The sequence below is a fragment of the Pleurodeles waltl genome, chromosome 10, assembly GCF_031143425.1.
Source record: "Pleurodeles waltl isolate 20211129_DDA chromosome 10, aPleWal1.hap1.20221129, whole genome shotgun sequence".
NCBI lineage: Eukaryota > Metazoa > Chordata > Amphibia > Caudata > Salamandridae > Pleurodeles > Pleurodeles waltl.
The window spans coordinates 727,193,313-727,218,436 of record NC_090449.1 but is presented as its reverse complement, the minus strand read 5'-3'; the positions used below and the strand labels follow the sequence as shown (position 1 = coordinate 727,218,436).

At 45.7% G+C, this 25,124-nt stretch overlaps 1 protein-coding gene across 2 annotated transcripts in view; it reads right to left on the bottom strand.

Moving 5' to 3' along the window:
- Positions 1-25,124, bottom strand: part of KIF5B (kinesin family member 5B) — an 811,383-nt gene that overhangs the window by 532,813 nt on the left and 253,446 nt on the right. For both annotated transcript variants that reach the window (XM_069211250.1, XM_069211252.1), the window contains exon 10: positions 2,221-2,366. In XM_069211250.1, the coding sequence (XP_069067351.1) occupies positions 2,221-2,366 (146 nt within the window). The remainder of the gene's footprint in view (positions 1-2,220; positions 2,367-25,124) is intronic.

Below are 25,124 nucleotides of genomic sequence, written 5' to 3'. Positions count from 1 at the left end.
TCCTGCACTGATAGGTGGTTCCTCTCGGTCCTGGGGGCTGCGGGTGCAGTGCTTGTTCCAAGCATCGGGTTCCTTTGTTACCAGGCAGTCGCGGTCTTGGGGAGCCTCTGGATCCTCTCTGCAGGTGTCGCTGTGGGGGTGCAGGGAGGTCGACTCGGGGTGTCCACGTCATTGCAGTCGCCTGGGAGTCCTCTCTGCGGTGTTGGTTTACTTGAACTCGAGCTGGAGGCGTTGGGTGCAGGGTGAGAAGACTCATGCTTCCAAAGTGAGACGAGAGTCTCTTTAAAGTTGGTTTCTTGTTGCTGTTTTTGGACAGAGCCGCTGTCCTCAGGAGGTTCTTGGTCCTTTAGGTGCAGGTCAGTCCGCTGGACCCGCTGGATGCGTTGCTGTGCAGGTTCTTTGAGTCTGGAGACAGGCCGGTAGGGCTGGGGCCAAGTCAGTTATCGTCACTGTCGTCTCTGCAGGGCTTTCAGGTCAGCAGTCCTCTTTCTTTCTTCAGGTTGCAGGAATCTGATTTACTGGATTCAGGGTCGCCCTTAATACTTAATTTAGGGGTGGGATTAGGTCTGGGGGGCAGTAGCCAATTGCTACTGTCCTTGAGGGTAGCTTCACCCTCTTTGTATCTCCTCCCTGTGGGGAGGGGGGCACATCCCTAATCCTACCAGGGGGAATCCAAAACAAGATGGAGGATTTCTTAAGGTAGGGGTCACCTCAGCTCGGGACATCTTAGGGGCTATCCTGATTGGAGGGTGGCTCCTCCTTGTTTTTCTTATTATCTCCTCCGGACTTGCTGCCAAAAGTGGGGGCTGTGTCCGGAGGGGAGGGCATCTCCACTATCTGGAGTGCCCTGGGGCATTGTAACACAAAGTCTGAGCCTGTGAGTCTCACTGCTAGGTGTTACAGTTCCTACAGGGGGGAGGGGTGAAGCACCTCCACCCAGTGCAGGCTTTGTTTCTGGCCTAAGAGAGCACAAAGGCTCTCACCCTATGGGGTCAGAAACTCGTCTCAGTAGCAGGCTGGCACAGACCGGTCAGTCCTGTACTGAAGGACTGGGTAAAATACCACAGGGGGCATCTCTAAGATGCCCTCTGTGTGCATTTTTTCATAAATCCATCACTGGCATCAGTGTGGTTTTATTATTCTGAGAAGTTTGATATCAAACTTCCCAGTATTCAGCGTAGCCATTATGGAACTGTGGAGTTTGTTTTTGACAAACTCCCAGACCATATACTAAATACGGCCACACTGTACTTACAATGTATAGGAATGGACTTACACTGTAGGGGCATATTGCTCATGCAGCTATGCCCTCACCTGTGGTGTGATGCACCCGCCTTAGGGCTTTAAGGCCTGCTAGAGGGGTGACTTACCTCTGCCACAGGAAGTATTTTGTGTGCATGGCATCCTGAGGAGGATGCCATGTAGACTTTGCCTTTTTCTCCCCACCAACACACACACTCTGCAATGTCAGTGTGCATGTGTTAGGTGAGGGGTCCCTTAGGGTGGTACAATACATGCTGCAGCCCTTAGGGACCTTCCCTGGTCACAGGGCCCTTGGTACCACTGGTACCTTTTACAAGGGACTTATCTGTGTGCCATGGGTGTGCCAATTGTGGAAACAATAGTACATTTTTTAGTGAAAGAACACTGGTGCTGGGGCCTGGTTAGCAGGGTCCTAGCACACTCTCAGTCAAGTCAGCATCAATAGCAGGGAAAATGTGGGGAGTAATTGCAACAGGGAGCCGTTTTCCTACACCAAGTTTTAAATACATAACAAAAACTAAAGAAGACCAAGTGCAACTTCAATGCTAATATATTAGCATAAATTGATCTTTATGAACAGTATAAAATATAAAATCATTCATGTTATACTTCAATCTAGCCACTGAATAAATAAATATGCTGCACAAGGCCAACATTCAGTTAGTAGTAGAAAAAATGCTGCCTTAAAGGATAGCTGGCCTAGGTTAAACCAGATAAGTCTTTAAAAAAAAAATCTGCCCTATAAATTAACCCTGTCTCTAATCAGAAAAAGAAGGCAGAATCAAAGTCTGATATCATACAAACAGCAGAAAAATTGTAACGCATGTACATTGCTGAAAACAATACTCTGCTGCAAGTTATCAAATGCTGAAACATAAATAAATTATACAAATGCAATGGCAGGTGCAAACAATGCCTCCAAAGAATCCATGGTTCCTAAGAAAAGTGACTACTAACCTTTGCCCAAACAACAGAGTAGATTTAGTTTCAGACTCGTTGTATGACGACGGAGAGCAACAAATAACAATAGTAGTTCGACAATTGCCCCCTAATGAATCCTGAAGAATCCTCGTCATTTTACTGTCACGGTATGGAATATAAGTCTGCAAAAAAATAAAATCTTATGTTTATAGGTTTTTCATGTGGTATCTGGTACATTTAGGCACAGGAAAACATCACTTATCAGATCTGACACAATCATGGGGCATTTCACACTGCAGTCTGCGATTGAAGCACTTGAATTGTGTAAAGGCAGCACAGAAAATGCAAGAAATTACTATACCCACAAAAGTACCTATAACGTAACATACATCACAATCTTGGAGTCCGAAACTCCAAAAAGTACCTAGTTATAGTACAAAAAACTTTAGGAGAATCGTAGAATAAAACGTTCTCTGGCAAGTCTCCTTTTAACTTTCCAGAAATAAAATACATAATAGAATCTGTTTTGTAAGCACAAAAGGCAATCATTCTTTAAAAATGAAAAGGTCAAGATTACAAACAAAGGTTTCTGTTATCGATGTATTTGCTTGGTTGGCCAACTCACCATTATAAATGAGGGGCCCACAATGAGTTTATTAAGGAGCAACTTGACATTTACAGCAAGAGCAATGGAACATACTTTCAGGCTGGACATTTTAACCTGTATGAGTTGCACCTAGTCTTTCACCACTGGAAAGAAAGTGCAGGGAAAAAAAGATTGGTAGTTTATTGGCTTACTCAAATGTATAAAAAAAAAAAAAAAAAAAAAAGTATTTCAAGTGAAGATCTATAACATCTTGTGAATATGGAAAAACCAATGCTTCTGTAACAGTCCTTAAATAGGTCTTTAAATAACTTTGCTGTAAGCATCTTCTGAGTACAGCAAGCAGTTCTGGACAAATAAAAACGAGTAATATAACATGAATTACAATCACACACAAATTACATTCTCAGATGACTTTTGTCAACAATCAAGAAAGGACATTTACGTAAAAGCAATGCATATTAAATACCATTATAAATGCTAACCATAACTGCAACTTAACCTCAGCAAGTGATTCACATACTTGTTGTGAGAAAGATACTTGTTGTGAGAAACATCAAATCTAAAAGTATGTATTGATACCTCTCGGTAAGCCGAGCAACAGGCTGACTCCCTTGACACATCCTTTTGAATTGAAGTCACTTCTGTTATTTCCTGTTTAAACCCGTTGAAATTCATTAGCTCAGATGGTTTCTCAGGGCTGTTTTATAAAACATTTTGCCATGTGCGCGCACCAATTCTGACCAGACTCTCCAACCTGATCCTAGGACACTTCAGGACTATGCTGAGGTCTCAATCGCAGTAGTTCCCAATTCCCAAATCAGGAAAGCACATGCGCTCATGCAGCTCCTATCACCCCATATCGCTCATAAATGGAGATGCCAAGCTCTTCACAGGCATCTTAGCGACACATCTCAACCCACTCATGCTAGGCATGGTGGACCCCGACAAATCTGGGTTCATCCTCCATCAACGGTGCGGAGATAATACTAAGAGGAGTCTGCACCTGATTGACATGGCCAAACGCTCCCACCAAAAGGTAATGCTCTTAGCAGTAGACGCAGAGAAAACGCTTTAGAGTCCACTGGCCATGCTTAGAGGCTACTCTAGCACATTTTGGCCTCAGTATTTGGTTCTGCAGAGAAGTCCTTGGTTGCTTTAGCAATCCTATGGCAGTGATCCGACTCAACAGGCAACTATCAGCCCCCTCTCCCATATGCAGAGGGGTACACCAGGGATGCTCATCCTGCTCTCTTCTGTTTGCTCTATACATGAAGAGATGGCACAGAGTCAGAGATAACCCCGGATTACTGGAGAGAGGTTTGGAGGTGACACTATATCCTTATTTGCAGACAATTTCATGGTGGTGCTCGACAACCTGCTGCATTCCCTGCTAGTCTTTCTAGGGGTATGTGACCGGTACAACAAAGTGGCAGGGTTTAGCATAAACATACAATACTCTCAGACCCTTAACTTTTTAGAGACACCCCCTCTTGCAGGAACAGTTGGCGGCCCGTTAGCCTATTGCGTGGGAAACATCCTCGGTTTCCTATCTGGGGATCCAGGTTGCTTCAATGGTCTGGGACATAGTCTGTCTGAACTATAACACGCTGCTTTGCCAGATCAAGATAGACCTCACCCAATGGACGCACTACCGGCTCCCATTGCTTGGACGAATAGCTGCCTTCAAAATGACAAATCTTTCTAAAGCCCTGTTATTTTTCCAAACCTGTCCAGTATTGCCACCTGCCGGACTGCTCAAATCCATGCAGGCTGAGCTAAATCACTTTGCATGGGAAAACAACCACCCACGTATGCGCCTTGATTTGACATACTGCCTTGCGGTAGAGGGAGGTCTGAAGGTCCCTATTCTTCTACAATACTACCAGGTGGCACAGTTCTGCTTCTTGGTGGAGTAGAACCACATGAAGCCTTAGAAACACTGGTGCTTCATGGCCCAAGCTGTGGTGTGGGAGCAACTATAAAATCTACCCTGTCTACATCAGAAACGCAGAGTGTGGGGACTGTACGCTTACCAATCACCAGGGCTACCCTTGCTGTTTGAGATAGCATAATAACCTGATGAAGCCAAACATCCTGCCCCTCACCAGACACACCCATCTTGGGTAATCCAGATTTAGCCCGAGTCTCCACCCAAAGTCTTCATGGCTTGCCAACAGGCTGGCTGTAGGTCCATCAGACACTTTTTTGATGCAGATGGTTTCAATCTCTGTCAGGATCCAGGAAGAAGCACGGAGGACGCTCATTGGTTTTGAGAAACGGTTCAAGCTTAAAGAGAACAACAAATGGACAATCACTGAACTTTAAGCCCTTCTGACCCACCCCCCTCTACAGGAGAAAACCGAAGGACAGTGGTGCTGGGAACAGGAGCCACGATGTTCATTTACCCACAGAGAGTTTGGGAAGACATATACTACTAGGCTCATCACATGGCCAGCAGTACCTCAAGCAAAGAAATCACAACTAAGATTGTGACTTATTGGTATCTCACAACTGCCAGACTACACCGAGGCAGTACTGCTCACAGCAAGGATCGCTCTAGGGAATAAGGGGCACCAGGAACTCTCCTTCACTTGCTTTAGGCATGCCCAAAGCTGACATCATACTGAGACATGCTTTTAATGGATACAGACTCATACTTTGGAATGCAGCTACCACAGCTTCCTACCTACATCATATTACAGCTCGCCAAAGCTCTGAATCTTCCTTTCTGATTGAGATGAGAGAGGCATATCGGTCTCGCACCCGCACTGCACTACAGACAATTCTCTCACACTGCGGGACAGATAAAATGCCTACACACACACAAAGCTGGCTGCACAGATTATGGCACTTTCTAAGCATGGATAAGTTGATCCTTCTCCTTGACCCACAAACTGACACATTCCAGAACTGTGGGGTCCATATACAGTACTGCTTTCAGCTGAGTTTCTGAGCTGACTTTACCTAAAAGCCTCAAACTGCTGTGCCTGACAGCTCCAGCAGCTGATATACACACACAACGGTGGGGATCTAGTAACTGTGGTTGGCCAAAAAGACATAGCAAGGGACTCAAAGGAAACCACTACGTAATGAGTTGTATTAAGGAGGGAGGGAGGAGGGAAGTAGGGAAGGGGACACTGGAGAAAGTTTGTTCTCACTGTTCAGCTATCCACGCAATTTGAATCACTGGGCTGCCGGCACTGCAGTGGCACCTGTCAGCATACTGTTTGTCATTTGGCTCTGTAAGCTTAATAAAAAAGATTTTGAACCAGTGCCAATCATCAATTACTTAATAACCTTTGGCATGCATGAAGTGACTTTGTTACAGTACACAATGGTGGTTACGCTGGATGTTAGGACAAGTACCGGCCTTCCCTCTGATAGTTGTTAAAAAGGCTTTCAGGGCCAAATTGATCACCCAAACAGCCAAAAGGATAACATAAAGGTTTGACAAAGTTTAGTCAACACTTTCAGCGTGCTTTAGATCTTGGCGGTAATGGTTTGGCCATCACTTTTTCTACAGATTCCCCGTCTGCCTAACGGACAGTCTGCCCACTCTATTTAGATGCTGGCAGTTCGACAGACAAATGATACCAGAGTCCCGCCGACTCTGCCAGGACTTTACACCCGCGTCGACAGAGTCACTAGAAATAGTGGATGGCGGCAGGACTACAACCACAGTTCCCACTGTGCCAATCACGATGTGTCTTCCAGCCAAGGCAACTTTGGCAGTGAAACCTGCACATCGAACTGGCGGATTGGAAGGGAAATAGGGCCCAAAACCTACCTTTTTTCCCTTTTTTCACTTCAGTTTTCAACTGTACCGCAACCGGGCACGTCCTGCCATTGCTGCTGCTACTTGAACATGGAGGAAAACGACCCAGTCGTCACCGGACTCTAAGACGAGCAGACCATGTTACTTGTGAACGTTGCAGTCTCACTTAACATTAGCTTGGGAATTGTGTGTTTGCATACATCTCCTCTACACATTTTTAAAAAAACTTGTGTAATGCATATGTGTTTGCACTAGATGTGTCTGTATGTTATTGTGACACCCATGTGCATATACCTGCTGCTGTTCAAATTTTTTCTTTTCAGGAGTGTCAATTTTCATTAATGAAATGAATACTTGCACCAAATCCCAAATTACCTCAGAATTGTCAGCAATGTAAATGCCTCTACCTTTCAATGGAACATGTCAGTGAGCTCTTGTATTTGCAGTAAAGGATGTAATTCAGAATATGTCCATCACTGCACATTACTTACAATCCATCGGCAGAATGAATTGTACAGGAATGGGCAATGTGGGGCATACTTTGTTAAAGTTGTACTCAAGTATCCATTCATGTAATAGTTCCCTCAATGTACAATCCTTTGGCAGTTTGTTACATATGAGACAGTGAACAATGTTGTGCAGATACACATTCCCCTGACCTTAATGCCTATCACTTATCCCCTGCCTACTGTCCAGGAGTATCATCCTCCTCAAGAATGGGCATGTACTGGACACATCTCGCCTGGGTGGGGTGGGAGTATGTGTGGTAGGGGTCAAGGCAAGGTAGCCTAAGAACTGGGAAGGTGGATTAGGGGTTGGAGGGGTGTGAGTGGTTTGACAGGTTGAGGAGTGGGTGATGTGGTTGTGTGAGTATGTTTCGCAGTTGCATGTGGTCTGGTGTCTGTTAGGTTGTATGATGTTATGCTGGAAAGTAATACTCTGTTAAGTATCACTGTTTGGTCCTGGTTTCTGTTGTCACATGTGCAAGCGTGCTTTTGTGTGAGTCTAAGTGCCACAGGCATGGGACAATGTTCAACCACCCGCAACAGACACCCTCCGTCAAGAGACCGCCGCAAGTACGACTGTGAAATCTAAATCTGATTGTCAGTTACCCCTGCCTTCCTGACGGTGACAGAGTAAGGTTAGCTATCATAGGAATCCACTGCACCGGCGGTCGGAAGCTCCGCCGCAAAACATCTAAATACGTTGGTCGGAACTCCGCCGACTCAATGGTGTACATGGGACTGCTGTGGCAGGACGGTGGTAGTTTTTGAATCTTCCCTCCCTGGGATGTCCATCCTGCCGTGGGTGAGGTGCTAACACCCCCACTCAGTGCAGGCTTTTGTCCCTGGCCCTCAAGAGCGATGGCTCTCACCTTCTTTGGGGGGAGGGGCATAAACATGTCTAAGGTGGCTGAAATGGTCAGGACCAGTCAGTCAACACACTAGTAGCTGGTAGGTTTTCAGGGGGCACCTCTAAGGTGCCCTCTTGGTGCATGCATTGGTAAATCCAACACTGGCATCAGTGTGGGTTCACCAAAACGAGATGTTTGATACTAAATATCTTTATCCTTAGTGAAGCCATCATGTAGATGGGAACACTTATTAACCAGTATCCAGCACTGTAGGAAAGTAGCCTCTTTCTAGCTTGGTTAGCCCCACCTCTTGCCTGTTTGTCAGTATGTTTGACTGTGTTCACTGGGATCCTGCCAAACAGGACCCTAGTGACTGTGCTCTCTCCTTGAAGAAGTGGCTGCTGGTAACTTTTTCTTCCCACAATTGGCATACTGGTCCTCCCCCATGTAAGTCCCTAGTATTTGGCACCTAGGTACCCAGGGCATTGGGGTTCCAGGGAATCCCTATGGGCTGCAGCAGTTATTCTGCCACCCATAGGGAGCCCATGCAAAGGGCAGCCTGCCATTGCAGCCTGCATGACAGGTCACTGAACGAAAATGGCTACCTGTTGTAGTTACCCCCCCCCCACACACACACACTTTTTGCCTGGTATAGATGCTGACTTGACTGAGAAGTGTGCTGGGACCCTGCTAACCAGGGTGAAATATACTTAGAAATAATTTGTGCTCATTTGTTAATTAACCTAATGTCTCTTAAGATCCTATGTTTATGTCCCTAAAAAGTATTCCAACTAATAGTCTGTATTTAAACCCACCTCCACCACTTGTAATTCCATAATTGTAGGAAGTTGGCTCTGTATGTGCTATTTCAAAGTAAGGAATAGCATGCACAGAGTCCAAGGGTTCCCCTTAGAGGTAAAATAGTGGTAAAAAGAGATAATACTAATGCTCTATTTTGTGGTAGTGTGGTCGAGCAGTAGGCTTATCCAAGGAGTAGTGTTAAGCATTTGTTGTACATACACATAGACAATAAATGAGGTACACACACTCAGAGACAAATCCAGCCAATAGGTTTTGTTATAGAAAAATATCTTTTCTTAGTTTATTTTAAGAACCACAGGTTCAAATTTTACATGTAATATCTTGTTTGAAAGGTATTGCAGGTAAGTACATTAGGAACTTTGAATCATTTCAATTGCATGTATACTTTTCAAGTTATTCACAAATAGCTATTTTAAAAGTGGACACAGTGCAATTTTCACAGTTCCTGGGGGAGGTAAGTTTTTGTTAGTTTTACCAGGTAAGTACGACACTTACAGGGTTCAGTTCTTGGTCCAAGGTAGCCCACCGTTGGGGGTTCAGAGCAACCCCAAAGTTACCACACCAGCAGCTCAGGGCCGGTCAGGTGCAGAGTTCAAAGTGGTGCCCAAAACGCATAGGCTTCAATGGAGAGAAGGGGGTGCCCCGGTTCCGGTCTGCTTGCAGGTAAGTACCCGCGTCTTCGGAGGGCAGACCAGGGGGGTTTTGTAGGGCACCGGGGGGGACACAAGCCCACACAGAAATTTCACCCTCAGCGGCGCGGGGGCGGCCGGGTGCAGTGTTAGAACAAGCGTCGGGTTCGCAATGTAAGTCAATGAGAGATCAAGGGATCTCTTCAGCGCTGCAGGCAGGCAAGGGGGGGCTTCCTCGGGGAAACCTCCACTTGGGCAAGGGAGAGGGACTCCTGGGGGTCACTTCTGCAGTGAAAGTCCGGTCCTTCAGGTCCTGGGGGCTGCGGGTGCAGGGTCTTTTCCAGGCGTCAGGACTTAGGTTTCAGAGAGTCGCGGTCAGGGGAAGCCTCGGGATTCCCTCTGCAGGCGGCGCTGTGGGGGCTCAGGGGGGGACAGGTTTTGGTACTCACAGTCGTAGAGTAGTCCGGGGGTCCTCCCTGAGGTGTTGGTTCTCCACCAGCCGAGTCGGGGTCGCCGGGTGCAGTGTTGCAAGTCTCACGCTTCTTGCGGGGAGTTGCAGGGTTCTTTAAAGCTGCTTCTTGAAACAAAGTTGCAGTCTTTTTGGAGCAGGTCCGCTGTCCTCGGGAGTTTCTTGTCGTCGTCGAAGCAGGGCAGTCCTCAGAGGATGCAGAGGTCGCTGGTCCCTTTAGAAGGCGTCGCTGGAGCAGAGTTCTTTGGAAGGCAGGAGACAGGCCGGTGAGTTTCTGGAGCCAAGGCAGTTGTTGTCTTCTGGTCTTCCTCTGCAGGGGTTTTCAGCTAGGCAGTCCTTCTTGTTGTTGCAGGAATCTGATTTTCTAGGGTTCAGGGTAGCCCTTAAATACTAAATTTAAGGGCGTGTTTAGGTCTGGGGGGTTAGTAGCCAATGGCTACTAGCCCTGAGGGTGGGTACACCCTCTTTGTGCCTCCTCCCAAGGGGAGGGGGTCACAATCCTAACCCTATTGGGGGAATCCTCCATCTGCAAGATGGAGGATTTCTAAAAGTTAAAGTCACCTCAGCTCAGGACACCTTAGGGGCGGTCCTGACTGGCCAGTGACTCCTCCTTGTTGCTTTCTTTGTTCCCTCCAGCCTTGCCGCCAAAAGTGGGGGCTGTGGCCGGAGGGGGCGGGCAACTCCACTAAGCTGGAGTGCCCTGCTGGGCTGTGACAAAGGGGTGAGCCTTTGAGGCTCACCGCCAGGTGTTACAGCTCCTGCCTGGGGGAGGTGTTAGCATCTCCACCCAGTGCAGGCTTTGTTACTGGCCTCAGAGTGACAAAGGCACTCTCCCCATGGGGCCAGCAACATGTCTCTAGTGTGGCAGGCTGCTGGAACTAGTCAGCCTACACAGACAGTCGGTTAAGTTTCAGGGGGCACCTCTAAGGTGCCCTCTGGGGTGTATTTTGCAATAAAATGTACACTGGCATCAGTGTGCATTTATTGTGCTGAGAAGTTTGATACCAAACTTCCCAGTTTTCAGTGTAGCCATTATGGTGCTGTGGAGTTCGTGTTTGACAAACTCCCAGACCATATACTCTTATGGCTACCCTGCACTTACAATGTCTAAGGTTTTGTTTAGACACTGTAGGGGTACCATGCTCATGCACTGGTACCATCACCTATGGTATAGTGCACCCTGCCTTAGGGCTGCAAGGCCTGCTAGAGGGGTGACTGACCCATACTTGCATAGGCAGTGAGAGGCTGGCATGGCACCCTGAGGGGAGTGCCATGTCGACTTACTCGTTTTGTTCTCACTAGCACACACAAGCTGGCAAGCAGTGTGTCTGTGCTGAGTGAGAGGTCTCCAGGGTGGCATAAGACATGCTGCAGCCCTTAGAGACCTTCCTTGGCATCAGGGCCCTTGGTACTAGAAGTACCAGTTACAAGGGACTTATCTGGATGCCAGGGTCTGCCAATTGTGGATACAAAAGTACAGGTTAGGGAAAGAACACTGGTGCTGGGGCCTGGTTAGCAGGCCTCAGCACACTTTCAATTGTAAACATAGCATCAGCAAAGGCAAAAAAGTCAGGGGGCAACCATGCCAAGGAGGCATTTCCTTACAATAATCCATAGTGATTCCTTACATCTCAGTTGTAGTTCCCTGTTGCCACCCCTGGGGTCCATAGGAATATGTTCTAAACCAAAGAATTTTATTTTTTCATGAGTATTTTGATCAGTACAAGATAATATATGTTGTACAATCAGATATCTCTCATCCATTTGTTTAACAAGAAATTAAGGATACTGGTTTACTGGAAGCAATAGGGAAAATTATGGAATATTGAATGATATTCTAACTCGACATCAAGAAGAAATCAAGCAAAGGAAAGAAAGAAAGCTAACAAGGGACGAATGGGATTATATAAATGTCAGAGTCTTTACTTTTGCTAGGATATATGATCATCTAGCTAAGGAGACCCATAAGAAAACTCCTTCAAGCACTTCTTTGAGCTCTGTTTCATCCTCAGGTGGCAGTGAGTCAATAGGTGAGAGCGATAACAATAGAGGTTAAGCAAGTACAAGTTTAGATCCCATAAACGGGAGTTCTTTATTACAGGAGATGCTGAGAATAAAACAAGGGAACCGACAACAACAAAGGGGACCAACAGGAAAACCAGGAGGGGACATATTTCAGTAGAGTTTGCAGCTCACAATTTCATCTATACACAAGGAAGTTCTCAAATGAAGCCGATCAATATCCACAGGCAATATTTAATGGAGTAATAGGAACATATAGCAATATAAACATTTTATTAGTTTACTACTGCCCTTTTGATAATAATTATACATGCAATAAATGATGTTGAATTAATTTTCCTGGTAAAATGATCTGGAATGGACATTAGATTAACACACTGGCATCATAGCATGGATTTAATGGTTTGTAAAGTTTATTTTCAGTGTTAACGTCCAAAACCTACTTAATATTGTCAGTTGCCTTATCTGAATAACAGATCTGTTGATTTAGGATTTATTCTGAGGTTAGAGTTATAGTATTTATGGATGAGCTGGATAGAACATTTTGGTACACAGAAAGAAGACACGGCGTTCTAGTCCTTTTTCTATTACTATGCAAGGGTGCATATACATAGAAACTGAAGAAGAACATAGCAAAACGGGATACCGGAACTCGCGTGCAAAATGCAGACGCCGGTATTTAATTTTGTGTGCACTTCGCGCCCATCTGATGAGCATACTCACATCGGACGGCAAATAAGGAATTACAAAAAGAAACACTGATTAGTGGCCATTGGAAGGTAAGCGGTGTGGTTAACCAAAAACATATTAAGAACTTCAGCAATGTGGTCTGGAGATTGAAATATGACTATATAGAGCAGTTCAAAGGATCGTTTACTTTGTAGTTAAAATGTGGAGCGGCTCTAAAAATATACATTTGTACCATCGGATAGTGATTATTTCTAAGAGTAAGGTGGTGCTATTAATAATAACTGGCAGTAGAGTCCGTGTTAATGATTTACAACCATGTAGAGGGGTAATATGACCATATACCTCAATCTAGGTCCTTAAAGTGGCTCCTTATTATACATATGGGTTACTCTGAATAATCTGAATATAAACATGTAAATAATCGTATTTATTTAACTACATGGTAACTTATTTTTTAGTTAGAGAGTTGTAAGAGTATTAATACCATACTTCACAAGCAAGTCATATTATTATTGACATTTTAGAGAGATGGAGTACAAACAATGGTGCACTTAGATGGCCAACTATCTATGAATTAGGAATTCACAACAATTTAAGGATCAATTCTTGAAATTAAAGAATCTTATGATCAATAAAGGTCAGTTTATATTATAATTTGGGCAATATTCACATGGGTGTGCATGTACACAGGGTATGCATTACTTCTTAAACAGGGTGAATATGTGTATTGAAACTAGTACAATTCTCACTTATTCTAATTTAAGACATTAGGAATAAGACTACCTTATAGCACATAATATCTTACAATTCATCATAAAGTAATACACTGGTGAATGAATACACATATAATTGTCAACCAGATATTTAGAGACATCATATTATTGCCCACTTAACACCACATGGTGAGATAAACTAACAGAACCAATGTGTTAATCTGTACTAAATTCTTTGTTATATGCTATATATTATCACAGCCTTGATGAAGTCTAGTGGGAGACACCCCTGATGAAACACGTGTGAGCTAAATTGATGAATATAAGCCTGTTATTACATTGGAGATTTAATGTGAAATCCATATGATTCGGATTTGGCTGAATATTTAATGGATTTATTTTTGGAATATTAACAACTAAAAGGATCGCAGTGGATGCCACATGGGCATATATATGGACGGTGAAAAAATTACAATAAATATTGTACAAAATGATGAACACTGATTATGTACTGTGAATTTTACGAACTGCAAATGAGTAGCTGGATGAGTGCCTAAAAACAACGAAATGTATGTCTAACACTTTTGGTGCCCTCCGTGCATAAACCAGTCCACACCGGTTCAGGGACCCCAGTCCCTTCTCTGGCGCAAAACTGAGCAATGGAAAGGGGAGCAACCACTCCCCTGTCAATCATACCCCCCAGGGGTGATGCCCAGAGCTCCTCCAGAGGGTCCCTGGGTTCTGCCATTTTGTTTCCAAGGTTGGCAGGGAACTCTGGGAGCATCTGAGTAGCCAGGCCAGGCAGGTGACGTCAGAGCCCCCTCCTGATAGGTGCTTACCTGGATAGGTGGCCAATCCCCCTTTCAGGCTATTTAGGATCTCTCTCTCTTGGGTGGGTCCTCGGATTCAGCTTGCAAGATTCCAGCAGGACTCCTATGCAACCTCTGCTTCGTCTTCTGGCCTCCGGAACTGCGACAAGCTGCTTCCGAGAAGAAAGGACTTTTCAGCAACATTTTCCTTGTCGTGCATCCTCAGAAGAATGCAACTCTTCAGCCTGCACAAGAAGAAAGAATTTCCCTTGAAGTGAAAGAGTCACTCCCCTGCAACCGCAGACACTTACGACAAGCAATGACTGGCTGCGTGGATCTACTCTCCTGCTGAGCTGCGTGGATCCTGCATCACAGGTGGTGGTCCGGAGTAGTCTTCTTGGTCCTCTCAGCCAGCTGTCCAACTTTGGTGGAGGTAACCATTTGCCTTCCAACGCAGGGCACTACCCCTGTGCACCACATCCCTTGCAGCTGCCAAGGCTTGTTTGCATCTCCTCCAAGGGATCTTCAGGCAACGTGTAGCTCCAGCCCCCAGCACTCCATTCTGCAAAGCACAGCCTCCTGCAGCTTGGGATCCTCTTTTGTAGTGCTGTGTGGGCTCTTCCTGCGACTCCTGTGTCCCCGTCCTGTGGGACTCTTGTGGGTGCTGCCTCTACTCCTGTGGACTCTCTGCAACCCTGAGGGTCCCCTGTGCCTCCCCTCCTGTATTGAGTCCTCCTGGGCTTTGCTGGTCCCCGGCAGCACCTCTTTTCCACTAACCATGAGTTTGCCTTTGCCAAGGCTTGTTAGTGGAATTCTGGCACCAACACCAGTCTGCAATCTTCCTTCCAGCGTAGGGCTTATTCTGCATTCATCAGGTACTCTTTTCCGGCTCCAGGGCTGCAGTGCTGACCTGTTCTTCATTACCGTCGACCAACTCCTGCATCCACAGCGGGGTGGTAGTAGCTCCTACTCCTCCTAGACTTGGTCCTCCTCTCTCCACAGGACTTCTTTCTTCAGGAATCCACCACTGGTTTTCTTGCAGTCTTCTCTGAGTGTCTTCTTTTTCTTCTTTTCCTCCTTTTGGGTGGTTTTGGGAAAATCCAGTGTTTTACTCCTGTATTCCTGGTCGCTGGGGGGTACTGTATTACTTACCTTTGTGGTTTTCTACTACTCCCAGCTCCCCTATACACATCTTACTTACCTAGGTCGGGATACCTTGTTATCATTCAATTTTTCTTTTAGTATATGGTTTGTGCTCCCCTAGAATCAGTATTGGTTATTACGGATTGCACTGTTTCCCAACTATTTTTATGCCTGTGTATATTTAGTGCATTACTTACATCCTAAGGGTGGGTTACCTGTCTAGTATTTTGTGGTGATTTGTTCCAAAAATAAAGTACCTTTATTTTTGTACAACTGAGTGTTTTCTTCCATGTGTGTAAGTGCTGTGTGACAACAATGGTATTGCATGAGCTTTGCATGCCTCCTAGATAAGCCTTGGCTGCTCACCCACAGCTGCCTCTAGAGAGCCTGGCTTCTAGACACTGTATACACTTCACTAAGAGGGGTACCTGGACCTGGTATAAGGTGTAAGTACCATAGGTACCCACCACACACCAGGCCAGCTTCCTACAAGCATGTACATTTAAAATGGCTCCCCTGGTCATTTACTATGTCTGAGAATTGACAAAGACACAGCAGTGGTATATCTGCTCATGCAGATTTGCCCTCACAAGTATTATACTGCACCCTGCCTTAGGGCTGTAAGGCCTGCTAGACAGGTGATTTACATATATTGCTTGCAGTGTTAGGGGACATGGCACATACATTGTGTGCCATGTCGTGTTTTCACTTTTGTCTGCACCAAGACACGCAGTCTGCACTGGCAGCTTGTCATGTGCTTGGAAAGGGGCCCCTGAGGGTAACAATTCGTGCTGTAGCCCTTACTGTCCCTCTTTAGGACCCAAGGCTTTAGGTACCAGGGGTACCATTTACTAGGGACTTTAAGGGGGTGCTAAAGTTTTTGCCAATTGGGAGAAATGACTGTGCAGTTTTGGGGGAAGAGATCTGGCACTGGGGACCTGATTAGCAGAAAATCAGTGCACTTTCAGTCGAAATTACACCAGAAACCAGGCAAAAAGTGTGGGGAGTGACCATGTCAAAAAGACACTTTCTTACAAGAGCATCCTCCATCAAGAGATGGTCATTTTCTACACACCCTTGTGTTTCTTTGCTCCAGAGAATCTAATGAAGAGCTGATCGTCCAATCAGTGTTCCTTGATATGATCGAAATAAAAATTAAGGGTCCTTTTTGGACGCAAAGGATGGAACCTCTCCTCTTTGGAAGGGTTAGGGGAAGCAAAGAACTTCGGATGGGTGATCGTCTGACCGATGTGAAATGGGGTGAACACCTTAGGTAGAAAAGAAGAACACGTTTGAAGAACCAGTTTGTCCTGGTAGTTGGTGTACATACCTTAGGTGAATCAAGAGGGCTTAAAGCTTACTCACCCTCTGGGCCAAACAGCCACCCAGAATAACTGTCTTAAGTGTCAGAAGCCTGAGACAACAATTATGCATGGGTTCAAATGTCGAACACATCAGAAAGGTCAAAACCAAATAATGAAGAGAGAAAGTGGAAACGTGTTGAAAACCTTTGATGAAAAGAGCGACAACTGATGATTTAAACAGGGACAGCTGATACGCCAACCATAAAAAAGCCAATATAGCTGAAAAATCTCCTTTAACACTGCCCAGAGTCTTGCTGGGCCAACGATAAAAAAAACTGCAAACCCTCAAACAGTTTGGCATGAAGCGGGTCAACATAATTGTCTGATCTCCATCCCACAAATTTGTCCCAGGAGCAGGACTATACTATTTTCATTGAGGTACACCTGACCGGCAGAATAATATCAACAACCTCGGGAGGAAGATCAAAAACATTCAACTGTCACCCCACAGTCCTCTGAGGACTCTGGGCAGGAGAAGTATTGACGGAAAGGTTTACAGGGTTCTCGAATTCTACTCCAAGTGGAACAAGTCTCTGAGCAAGAACGCTCCAGAAACTCAAAAGTGCTGATACTGCAAGTTCTCAGTGGTGGCGAACAGACAAGGCGTCAACGGCGGAGTTAGTCTGAGATTGTCAAAAACCAGCAAGGTGCTGCAGGTTCAGGAAGATGTCTTGATGTTCCAGCCAAGACAAAGAGGTGCAGGGCCTCTTGGCACAGAGGCCATAACCCCACCCTGCCCTGCTTATTGCAGTACCACACGGCTGTGGTGTCTGTCCTTGAACACTGCACCAGGAAGGCTCCCAATGCCAAGTGGATGGCCTGCAACTCCAAAAGAATGATATGGAGGAAAGTCACTGCCAGAGATCAGAGTCACCCATTTCCATAAGTGAGGCATCGGGCACCACTGTCAGCTCTGGAAGGGGAGGGAGGGAAGTCTGCCGCCCTCATGAACATTGCGAATTAGGTAGTCTCCTTTGTGGTTGGACCAGGAGGAGAGACCATCCTCAAGTCTGAGGAGGTACCAAGTCCACTGGCATCATCTAACTCCTTATACCAGTTCTCCTCAAGGAAGTGCTGGGATATTACATAATTGGGGTTGGGAACGTCCTGGTAGGGCCAATTTCGACCTTGGACGGGCTTGATGCAGCATTATTTCAGAGTCAGACAGGGCAATCAGTTTGGTGTCTTGCAACAGTGACACCGGGAACAGCGTCCAAGGACAGAATTCCAGAGAGGGTTGTGGAGCCAAAATTGGGTCCGGCCCAGATTCATGAACAGATCCAGAGGGTCTAGTCGATTAGCGGGGAGGGCCTGCCAACAGTAATCTGGTTGGAGCACCTATTGGCTCCTTGGGGCCAGAGGGTTCATCAGAATGAGTTGGTTCCTCAAAGATGTGGGCCATTGCCTAAAAGAACTCACAAAACTGAGCAAGAGTGGATCCGGGGCAAGAAAACCCCAGGAGGTATGGAGACGAAGTGGCTCAGCAGGTGAAGTGCAAGAAAGGGCCTAGAGGCACATGGGGACTTGGAATTACACAACAAAGGTGAGCAATGTTTTACCGAAGACTTCTTTTTAGACATACCCGAAGTCTGCTTTGAAAACCAGCCATCACGGGACCGACTCTGGGATCAGACCCGGGAACCTTCTCAGGACTGGACTGCAACTGTCCTAGACAGCAGGAGTGTTTCAGTTTTTTCTAGTGCTGCGCCACAAGGATTTGCATCGCCCTCTCCCGAATTGCCTATGGATATATCAGAAGGCAATGGGGTCAAGTCTTTGATTTGTGGCTCAACCTCAAGCACCACTGGCAGACTTAGTGAGGTTCATTCACTGATATTGTTTTTGACATTTCCTGCAAGGTTTAAAACCTGTAGGTTTTGGAGAGGCACATACCCTAAGCACACTGGAAACAATGTGGAAAAAAAACTTGAAAAAAGTCAAGAAAAAGTTGGCCAAAATGTGGCCTAGGTAACTCTCCGGAACCATGAGTGTTGTGACAAAAAAATAATAAAAGGAATTGGTGTCAGCCCACCGGTGTGGTGGTGCATATATAGGCACTGGGCGTCACATCCAGTGTGTACAACACTGACGCAGAGCAGCCTGGGCCATCTACTGGCGTGCAGAGGTACTTCTTATGAATTCCAGTCTGAAGCCTAGGGAACATTCTAAGGTAAAGAATCTGTGGTTAGAAGTCTCTTTCAGAATGTCTACTCATCAACAACAGGCTACAAAAAGAGCCAGCACTAACCCAACCACTCGGAGGCTATAGCCTTGTAGTCCTACACGTCACCTCGGGGGTCAACTATATCTTGCAACAAGCCCACAGGGAGAAAGACAGGGAGGAATACATCTTAAGCTAAGCACTCCTATAGAGACCAAATTTAAGTGGCTCCTGTCTATAGGTTACTATAGTACCTCAATGACACAAAGGCAGGCCAAATGGCAGTTTGTCAATAGAAGCTCCAAGAGATCTTGACGATACTGAACCGTCACACACCTGCCTTCATTTCTGCAAGTTAGGGAAAAATGGAAAATGTCACCCAGTGTACTTCTGTTCGTGGCATGTTCCGCTGCAGATTCACATGCTGAGCATTATTCCTGCCATCTAGTATTGGGCCCGGAGTGTTACAAGTTGTTTTTCTTCAAAGAAGTGTTTTCGAGTCACGGGATCGAGTGACTCCTCCTCTTCGGCTCCATTGTGCATGGGCATCGACTCCATCTTAGATTGTTTTCCCGCAGAGGTTAAGGTAGGAGTGATAGAGTATGAAGAAAAGAGATGTCCATGCTAATGGAATGGTAAATGGAAAATGTCACTTACCCAGTGTACATCTGTTCGTGGCATGTTCTGCTGCAGATTCACATGCTGTGCACTGTTCCTGCCATCTAGTGTTGGGCTCGGAGTGTTACAAGTTGTTTTTCTTCGAAGCAGTCTTCTCGAGTCACGGGACCAAGTCACGTTCCTTGAGGGCCTTTGGATTCATGTGCTGACATGAATCGCAAGTCGAGACGTCGTGGTCGGAGCTTAAACACCAAAGACAGTCGGAGTGAGGATCCGTAACTGACATCTTGCCCCCACACTCACGACAAGGCTTAAAACCCGACTTTCTCTGCGACATTATTACTGCAGCGAAGGACTACGCAGCAAAAAATACACTGTAACCACAAAAGTAACAGTTGCTCCCTCGAAGATAACCATTTCGAAAGCACGGAAAAAAGGGAACTGACGTCGGCACGTCGTCGAGGACCTCTGATTGCCTGTATGACGTCAGACGGCGTCGCGTGGGCTAGAGTGACGTCCTCGTCGACGTGCAGAGACTAGGAAGAAGATTTCCGTCGAATGCTGGCGCCATGGGAGTATTCATTAGGTGAGGAATCCACAGGTAGTTGTATCCATCAGAAATGTATGTACATAGTTTGTGCTAAAGGAATGCTTATTTACATATATACAATTTTTAATTGCAACTTAACGTCTACAGGCTCCCGGGGAGGTGGGATGGCGCATGTGAATCTGCAGCGAAACATGCCACGAACAGATGTACACTGGGTAAGTGACATTTTCCATTCAATGGCATGTGTAGCTGCAGATACACATGCTGTGCACAGACTACAAAGCAGTAATCATCCCCAAAGCGATGGTCAGCCTGTAGGAGTTGAAGCCGTTTTAATGAAAATGTCACTTACCTAGTGTACATCTGTTCGTGGCATCAGTCGCTGTAGATTCGCATGTTTTGCATAGCTCGCCATCTGGTGTTGGGCCAGAGTGTTACAAGTTGGTTTTCTTCGAAGAAGTCTTTCGAGTCACGGGACCGAGTGACTCCTCCTTTTGTCTCCATTGCGCATGGGCGTCGACTCCATCTTCGATTGTTTTTCCCCGCAGAGGGTGAGGTAGGAGTTGAATTGTAGTAATAGTGCCCATGCAATGGAGTGACTAAGTATGTACCTATTTAAGGTTGAGATGATACATATACAAATAGTTGAAGGTAACTTCCAAACTGCTACAGGCTCCCGGGGAGGCGGGTGGGCACATGCGAATCTACAGCGACTGATGCCACGAACAGATGTACACTGGGTAAGTGACATTTTCAGTTCGATGGCATCTGTCGCTGTAGATACGCATGTTTTGCATAGACTAGTAAGCAGTTATCTCCCCAAAAGCGGTGGATCAGCCTGTAGGAGTGGAAGTAGTCTGAAATAATGTTCTTAATACAGCTTGACCTACTGTGGCTTGTTGTGCGGATAACACGTCTACACAGTAGTGCTTGGTGAATGTGTGAGGCGTAGACCATGTGGCTGCCTTACATATTTCTTGCATTGGGATGTTTCCTAGAAAGGCCATGGTAGCACCTTTCTTTCTGGTTGAGTGTGCCCTTGGTGTAATAGGCAGCTGTCGTTTAGCTTTAAGGTAGCAGATTTGGATGCATTTAACTATCCATCTGGCTATACCTTGTTTTGATATTGGGTTTCCTGCATGAGGTTTTTGAAATGCAATAAATAGTTGTTTAGTCTTTCTGATGTTCTTTGTTCTGTCAATGTAATACATTAATGCTCTTTTGACATCTAATGTATGTAGTGCCCTTTCAGCTACGGTATCTGGTTGTGGAAAGAACACTGGAAGTTCCACTGTTTGATTTAGATGGAACGGTGAAATAACCTTTGGCAAAAATTTAGGATTAGTCCTTAGGACGACCTTATTCTTGTGTAGTTGTATAAAAGGTTCTTGTATTGTAAACGCCTGAATCTCGCTTACTCTTCTTAGGGAAGTAATGGCGATGAGAAATGCAACCTTCCAGGTTAGGAACTGTATTTCGCAGGAGTGCATGGGTTCAAAAGGTGGACACATAAGTCTAGTTAGGACAACATTTAGGTTCCATGAAGGAACAGGTGGTGTTCTTGGTGGTATAATTCTCCTAAGGCCCTCCATGAATGCTTTAATGACTGGTATCTTATATAGGGAAGTTGAATAGGTAGTCTGCAGGTATGCAGATATTGCTGCAAGGTGTATTTTAATGGAAGAGAAAGCCAGGTTAGATTTTTGTAAGTGAAGCAAGTAACCCACTACATGTTCTGGAGTTGTGTGTAATGGTTGTATTTGATTAATATGGCAGTAGCAAACAAACCTCTTCCATTTACTTGCATAGCAGTGCCTGGTGGATGGCCTTCTGGCTTGCTTTATGACTTCCATACATTCTTGGGTAAGTTGTAAGTGCCCGAATTCTAGGATTTCAGGAGCCAGATTGCTAGATTCAGCGATGCTGGATCTGGGTGTCTGATCTTTTGGTTGTGTTGTGTCAACAGATCTGGCCTGTTGGGCAATTTGATGTAGGGTACTACTGATAGGTCTAGCAGCGTTGTGTACCAGGGTTGCCTTGCCCAAGTTGGTGCTATTAATATGAGTTTGAGTTTGTTTTGACTGAGTTTGTTGAACAGGTAAGGAAGGAGAGGGAGAGGAGGAAAAGCGTAAGCAAATATCCCTGACCAGTTCATCCATAGGGCATTGCCTTGGGACTGTTTGTGTGGGTATCTGGATGCGAAGTTGTGGCATTTTGCGTTCTCCTTCGTCGCAAACAAGTCTATTTGAGGTGTTCCCCAGAGTTTGAAATAGGTGTTCAGAATTTGGGGGTGAATTTCCCATTCGTGGACCTGTTGGTGATCTCGAGAGAGATTGTCTGCGAGTTGATTTTGGATCCCTGGTATAAATTGTGCTATTAGGCGAATTTGGTTGTGAATTGCCCAACGCCAAATTTTTTGTGCTAGCAGGCTTAACTGCGTGGAGTGCGTCCCCCCTTGCTTGTTTAGATAATACATTGTTGTCATGTTGTCTGTCTTGACGAGAATGTATTTGTGAACTATTATTGGTTGGAAAGCTTTTAGTGCTTGAAAAACTGCTAGAAGTTCTAGGTGATTTATATGCAGTTTTGTTTGATGTACGTTCCATTGTCCTTGTATGCTGTGTTGATCGAGGTGTGCTCCCCACCCTGTCATGGAAGCATCTGTTGTTATTACGTATTGTGGCACTGGGTCTTGGAAAGGCCGCCCTTTGTTTAAATTTATGTTGTTCCACCACAGAAGCGAGAGGTAAGTTTGGCGGTCTATTAACACCAGATCTAGAAGATGACCCTGTGCTTGAGACCACTGTGATGCTAGGCACTGTTGTAAGGGCCTCATGTGCAGTCTTGCGTTTGGGACAATGGCTATGCATGAAGACATCATGCCTAGGAGTTGTAATATCATCTTTGCTTGTATCTTTTGTGTTGGATACATGCGTTGTATGATGGTGTTGAAATTTTGAATTCTTTGGGGACTTGGAGTGGCTACTCCTTTTGTTGTGTCTATTATGGCTCCTAGGTATTGTTGTACCTTGCACGGCAGAATGTTGGATTTCGTGAAGTTGACGGTGAACCCTAGTTTGAAGAGGGTTTGTATGATCTGATTTGTGTGATTTGAGCACTCTATTAACGAATGGGCCTTGATTAGCCAGTCGTCTAGATATGGGAACACATGTATTTGCTGCCTTCAGATGTGTGCAGCGACTACCGCTAGACATTTGGTAAAGACTCTTGGTGCGGTTGTTAATCCGAAAGGCAGTACCTTGAATTGGTAATGTATTCCTTTGAATACAAACCTTAGGTATTTCCTGTGCGATGGGTGTATTGGTATATGGAAATACGCGTCCTTGAGGTCTAAAGTTGTCATGTAGTCGTGTAGTTTTAGCAATGGTAATACTTCTTGTAGTGTGACCATGTGAAAGTGGTCTGATTTGATGAATGTGTTCACTATTCTGAGGTCTAGGATTGGTCTCAGCGTTTTGTCCTTCTTTGGTATCAGAAAGTACAGTGAGTAAACTCCTGTGTTTATTTGTGTGTTTGGCACTAATTCGATTGCATTCTTTTGCAATAGTGCCTGCACTTCTATCTCCAGGAGATTGGAATGATGTTTTGTCAAATTTTGTGCTTTTGGTGGTATGTTTGGAGGGAATTGTAGAAATTCTATGCAATAACCATGTTGGATAATTGCTAGAACCCAAGTGTCTGTAGTGATTTCCTCCCATGCTTTGTAATAATGACTTATTCTTCCCCCCACTGGTGTTGTGTGGAGGGGGTGAGTGACATGTGAGTCACTGTTTAGTAGTAGGGGTTTTGGGGCTTTGAAATTTTCCTCTATTCCTAGGGAATTGCCCTCCTCTATATTGTCCCCGAAAACCTCCTCTGTACTGTCCCTGGTAACTGGACGGTGTTGCCTGTGAGGTGCTGGCTTGTGTGCTCTGACCCCGAAACCCCCCTCTAAAGGGTGTTTTACGGAATGTGCTGTAATTCCCTCTGCTCTGCGGGGAGTAGAGTGCGCCCATGGCTTTAGCAGTGTCCGTGTCTTTTTTGAGTTTCTCAATCGCTGTGTCCACTTCTGGACCGAAAAGCTCTTTTTCGTTAACAGGCATATTGAGAACTGCTTGCTGAATCTCTGGTTTAAATCCAGACGTTCGGAGCCATGCATGCCTTCTGATAGTTACAGATGTATTAATTGTCCGTGCAGCTGTATCTGCAGCGGCCATGGAGGAGCGGATTTGGTTGTTGGAAATGGTCTGTCCCTCCTCAACCACTTGTTTTGCCCTATTTTGTAGGTCCTTGGGCAGATGGTCAATGAGATGTTGCATCTCATCCCAATGGGCTCTGTCATAGCGCGCAAGTAGTGCCTGGGAGTTAGCGATGCGCCACTGGTTTGCAGCTTGTGCTGCGACTCTCTTACCAGCTGCATCGAACTTGCGGCTTTCTTTATCTGGGGGCGGTGCATCTCCAGATGTGTGGGAGTTGGCCCTTTTCCTAGCTGCTCCTACAACGACAGAGTCTGGTGGCAGCTGTGTAGTGATGAAAGCCGGGTCTGTAGGAGGCGCCTTATACTTTTTTTCCACTCTTGGTGTGATTGCCCTACTTTTGACCGGCTCCTTAAAGATTTCTTTTGCGTGCCGGAGCATACCAGGGAGCATAGGCAGGCTTTGGTAGGAGCTGTGGGTGGAGGAGAGTGTGTTGAATAAAAAGTCATCCTCGACCTGTTCTGAGTGGAGGCTTACATTGTGAAATTGTGCTGCTCTAGCCACCACTTGAGAATACGCAGTGCTGTCCTCTGGTGGAGATGGCTTCGTAGGGTATGCCTCCGGACTGTTATCTGACACTGGGGCGTCGTATAAGTCCCATGCGTCTTGATCTTGGTCACCCTGGCTCATGGTGGTGTGAGCTGGGGAATGTGATGGAGTGTGTGCTGGTGAGACGTTAATCACAGGTAGAGGAGAGGGTGGTGGGGTAACTTTTTTCACCACTTTTGTTTGTGGTGTTTGTTCAGTTTGGAACTCCAATCTTCTCTTTCTTCTAATAGGGGGAAGGGTGCTTATTTTTCCTGTCCCCTGCTGTATGAAAATACGCTTTTGCGTATGGTCTACATCAGTTGAGTGTAGCTCTTCCTCAAACCTATGCTTTTGCATTTGGGAGGTTAGCGAGTGCTCTTCTGTATAAGAGCCTGAAACTGGGTCGGTTGCAGTTTGTTTTGGCACCGAA